Consider the following 5,352-nt stretch of genomic DNA (forward strand, 5'->3'; position numbering starts at 1 on the left):
TTGGTTAACGCTGCTATGACGTATTCGCGTTCAGTCCGTCGGACTTGACCTTGTGGAAACCCAACTTCGTAGCTAAATCTCGACACCTTCGGACAAGATGCCTTTACGAATATCAGGACTTTCAGCAACGCCAGTGTCTGGATGCCGGCTCTCTAAAGGTAATCAATTTTTTAAAATTCAGTTCATAACTGCGCAGCCTACTGCTAGATCGAGCATAACGTTAGGAGGATAGCTATTTATGGCTAGCTGGCTATAATATTTAACAATTAGCCGGTTTTTAGAGCGCACAGCCTATATCATATATCTAGAGCTTTATTTATCTACTAAGTGTCATTTTGATCAACACTACATCGAAATATGCCTTCCGCTTTGCTATGCTGTCAGCCCTCACCGTATGTAACTAGTCAATTGACATGAGAGTCAGAAAATATTTTTTCTTGTAACTAGTTAAATAGCTACAAGTAGCACAAAGAGACATACTTTGCTGCAGGCCTGAATCTGTATTTTATGGAGCTGGCAGTTAGCTATCCTCGAGATGTATTTGATAACGAAGTTTTAGAAGCAAGTATGTAACATGAAAACCAACGTCATAGGGTGTCACCGCTCACAAGCAGCGTCATATGAGGTCACGGCGCATAATCAGACACCTGGGCCATTTAAGTCTAACACCAAATGCACAAATCTAGCATGACAACACAGGCCAGCGAGAAATGGTAGAGAGCATCAAATTAAACACTCTGTTAAGATTATCTTTACACTACAGTTCTTTTAGGAAACTGGATCCTGTGATGTTAGTCCTGTCATGTGATCTCACTTTTGTTACATAAAGGAAACATGCCTGTCTGATAATAATTTAAAAAAACAAAACAAAAAAAACAAACAATGCTCTGATAATTTGGCTGATTCAGTGGGTCAAGGGTTTGATACCCGATAATGGCTACGGCTACTGCGCTGTAGCATGTAGATAATAATATAAGAAAAAATAAAAGGACATTGTAATTAGGAACTGATAAAGGTGTCTCGAGGACCAACATCGCAATATTCTTCTTATAGTACTACTGCTATAATAATTAGTAGTAGTTGTTGTTGTTGTTGTGTTAGTAGTTGTAGTAGTATTAGTAGACGCTTTATTGTTGTTGGGTTTCTGTTAAGAGCAGAATGAGTGGCTCTCCTGGTGTGTGCGTTTACAGACCACCTCACCCTCGTCGTTCCTGTTGCAGTGGCGGCAGTCGTGGGGACGTATTTGATCAGCAGGTACTACAGCAGAGCGAGCTGTTCCAAGGGAAAGGTGAACCTGGAGCAGAGCAAAGACACTGCCAAGGTGGTGCACAGCTTCGACATGGAGGACATTGGCAAGAAGGCTGTCTACTGCCGCTGCTGGAGGTCCAAGAAGGTCAGCTGTGTAGTGGGAGAGCATTCTGGGCATTGTAGTGTGAAGGAGACTTACTGCTGTGTGGGTTATGATGGTGCTGAGCAATCAGGGTGGTACTCAGATAAGGTAGAAGAGGATCGATGTGAATTATTATTATTATTATTATTATTATTATTATTGCATATTTTTAAATTGTTTAAAATTTGATTGAGGAGGTCGTAATGTGCACAAGACTTAAAGTAACTGGTTTTTGTTTACTTTTGGAATTTAATTATTGTCATTCTTGTTTTTGTTTGTTATACCAGTTCCATATTAGTTTAACTAAATGTTCACTTGTGGTTTATACTTAAATCTCTACAGCTTCTTCCCAAATGATCATCAAACATGATTACACAACACTAGGGTCCACATGACACTGTAGTGCTTTGTCTGGGTTTGGGTTCTGACGGTATTGTCGATTATTTTCTCGACAGTTCCCCTACTGCGATGGTGCCCACACCAAGCACAACGAGGAGACGGGGGACAACGTGGGTCCTCTGATCATCAAGAGGAGAGATGCTTAGCCCAGACGTGCTGAGCAAAGTCCTATGCGTTTGATTACAGCCACGTCTACAGTCTGATTTCATCACGGTTTCCTTCCCAATACTGCACAGAGCGAACGTCAGTCAGAAACAGTGTTTATCATTCCCGCTGCAGTTATAAGTCGTACGGTTTATAAAGCGTCATGACATCCATTTTGCACGTTGGCTGTTCTGCATCAGTGAGCTTTTACGTCACCTTATTCTGACCCACACCACAGACGGAGCACATGCAGATGTACAGGTTGTGTTTTCTGTTTTTGTGGAGATGTTTCTTGTGCTGTCTGTCTTTTCTCTCGCTCTTTCAAAATGAACATTTCCAGCCCAAAATGTCAGCACTCCTACATGCATTACAGAACACGAATGAACATTTCAATCTCACATCTCGGAAACCACGTAAACTCCAAGACGCCTGCTGTAGAATTTTTAAATATTCAAGTCCATTTGTACGTGACTCATGTCAGTGTTAAAGGATCTGAGGGCAGGATAGGAGTCAAACAGCAGTAGATTGTAATAAACAAATTGCAGTCATTTAAATAGAGTTACTGGTGATCTCAGTTCAGGATTTAGGAATTCAAATCCAGTACTTGAATTCTGTTTCTGGTCCTGGATTTTGTAATCAATAGTAGATAACGGAACAGTCAATGTAACTGATTTGCTATTTTACCATCAACTAAACTATAGGCAAAGGCAGGATGGAACTTGGAAAGCTGTGAATACTTAGAACTACCTGTTCTATGACTACAAAATCCACAAACAGATTTCACTACATTTGAGGGGTCGTGTATGAACACCTCCAGGGCTTCTTTTTGGTCCATCCCAACTCCCAGCCATAGTCATGTGTGAAAAAGCCACAATGTAAATGCTACTCCCATCTGTAACGCCATTTGGACCGAACAACTGTGCCTGTAAATGGTGATGTGAATCTTCCTGTGTGAGTGAATAAATATTTTGAATAAACTTTGTTAAAAGTAGCTTTCTGTGTATGTTTTTTTATTTTATTTTTTACTTTCTGTTGATGAGCCTTTGGCTGGCTCAGTGAAAGGGCTATATATGGCCTGCAGTGTGTGTGGGTTTTAAAACAGGCTTTCATGAAGTCTCAGAAATCAACAGTCATCCTGTTGACTCCCTGACTCTTGTCACTTGTGGTGTTTGCTTAGTGAATAAGAGATTATTCAAATATGGATAGCAGAAGCACAATTAGCACATTCTGAAATATCTTGCAGTAAGTACTGAACTGGGATAAGGTGCTTTGAAATGTAGACAGGTAGTATTTTCCTGTTGCTCTAAGGTTAGTTCTGTTGTGCTGTAAATACAGTGGCATGGGTAAGGAAATCTTAGAAGGGACCACACCAATTGGTCATTTCTACCCAGGACTGCATACAGACGCCCAAGTCTGGGCCTGGAGACCTGCGGGGTTTAGGTCCAACCCTAATCTAGTACACCCGACTCTAATAAGATACTACTGAAGGACCTGATCTGGAACAGGATTGGCCACACCTGAATCTTGGGTAATTATTTTTCAATCCACTAGATGGTGGTATAACAATTTCTTTCCCATTCTTTTCACTTGATTGCTTTGATTTGCAAAGCTGAAATATCTTCCGTTTTCGTAATGTTATAGAAACGTGAATGGAGGAATTGCTTACGGTGGTCTTCTCGCCATTAGTGAGGTGGCATCACACATGCTCTGGGCCCTCCTTGTCTCTACCTTTTTTTGTTTTATCTCCCATTCAGAAATTTCAATGCCAGATTAAATGCAAAGTTGTCAAGTTTAAACACAGATGAAAGCACCTAGTGGAAACTTGGTGGAAAATGATATTGTGTAAATTACCAACAACTTAGCCAACTGGGAATCCTTTTCTCTTTCTTTCATTCAGAACTGAACACCAAATTAACTGCAGCTAGCTTAAACTTAGTGGACATGTATGTTTTGTGCGAGCTACCAAACATTACCTTAGTCAACAGACCCTGAGAATAAAGTCTGTACAGTAGAATCCGCGTACTTCACAAGAGGCCAAGAGCTAACCAACCTGTGAAAAGGTACTCCTAAAATAACCATGTCGAATAGCTCGAGGAAAACCGCTACACCTACACTGAGAGCTATGATTCACCTGTGACTATGCTGATACTGTAGTAGTCAGGAAAGCTAGCTGGCCACGGCCCCATCAAGTCACAGATAAACAGCCAGGTCCCATGATGCAGCCTTGGGGTCAGAAGACAAAGCTGCTCTTTATGTGACACACAGGAACCTCCCCGCAACTATAAAAAGAGCCAAAACATCCAGTACACGGCCGATGCCACAAAGTCGGAGAAACATTTGACTGACCCGAAGGTCCCATAGGGCAGGTGGCTAGGCTAGACTAAAGCACAAGTGTCTCTCGCTATTACACCTCCAATCTCACTCTCTGACATCATTTGGGGGGGGGGGGTCTTCTCTGCTGTCCATCACGACCAGAGCTCGCAAAAGCTAACCTGTCTTCAAAAACCTTTCGCAGCATCTCCGAGTCCATTGCAGAGCGCAAACTCCCCAGCGGTGGCACAGGGCCTCTTCATTCTTTTTTTTTTTTCTTCCTGTTTTGTCCTGCCTGGACATTCCTCCTCCCTTTCCATAGGTGGTGCTATAATCCACCACAACCACATTGAGAGGTGAGAGGGACAGATGTGTGAGCTGTAGCCGCTGCTGTGAAATGTGTGCACCTGTGTACTTAGGAATTTGTGCTACCGCCGTGTGTTTAGGCGTTCTGATGTGTGTTTGAGAGTGTAAGCACGGAATCTCCTCTGAGTAATAAGTACATGTAAGTCACATCTAAAGTGTGTTTTGATTAGTGGCCACCATTACCAGAAACAAGCAAGTGGCTTTTTTAACAGTACCTCTGGGTTTTGTTTGAGGTTTGGGCCTGTGGGTTCTTTGGACAGAGTACTGCTGGTATGGTGGACCTCTTCTGTTATACACCCCTAATTCTTTGTAATATTGTGAAAGAAAACATCCACACATAAACAAATAAAAAACACTGAGGGGTTTAGCAGTGTGTTTGAGTAGTCATCTTTATTTCTCTAATTTATCTGCTGAACCATAGATTAAGATGTATTCATTCTCACTTGCTTGCTTTTTTTTTCTCCAGATAAATGAGACTAATGAAGATTCTTCATAATGACTTGTGAAATCTAATTATAGACTTGTGTACATCAATGCAGAATCATTGTGTGTGTGTGTGTATGTGTATGTATGTATATGTATGTATGTGTGTGTATATATATATATATATATATATATATATATATATATATATATATATATATATAAAATAATGTATGTATGTCTTGTCTGTAGTTGTAATTATTACTGTTTCAGTGTGTCTAATTTGTGTGTACACAGTGTTAAAAAAGAAACATATACAA

The 5,352-nt window shown here is 40.9% G+C and overlaps 1 protein-coding gene across 2 annotated transcripts; it reads left to right on the forward strand.

Moving 5' to 3' along the window:
• Positions 1 to 2,924, forward strand: zgc:110843 (CDGSH iron-sulfur domain-containing protein 1). 2 transcript variants are annotated; one of them, XM_027017060.3, is made up of 3 exons: positions 1 to 158; positions 1,191 to 1,393; positions 1,846 to 2,924. In XM_027017060.3, the coding sequence occupies exons 1-3, from the start codon at positions 98 to 100 to the stop codon at positions 1,933 to 1,935; spliced, it is 354 nt and encodes a 117-aa protein (XP_026872861.1). In that variant the 5' UTR covers positions 1 to 97; the 3' UTR covers positions 1,936 to 2,924. The 2 variants fall into 2 exon arrangements, with proteins under 2 accessions (XP_026872861.1, XP_026872862.1); XM_027017061.3 differs by having other exon boundaries at positions 1,221 to 1,393.
• Positions 2,925 to 5,352: the final 2,428 nt, after the last annotated feature.

This window comes from Electrophorus electricus, chromosome 4, assembly GCF_041902795.1.
Source record: "Electrophorus electricus isolate QZ-2024a chromosome 4, ASM4190279v1, whole genome shotgun sequence".
Classification (NCBI taxonomy): Eukaryota; Metazoa; Chordata; class Actinopteri; order Gymnotiformes; family Gymnotidae; genus Electrophorus; species Electrophorus electricus.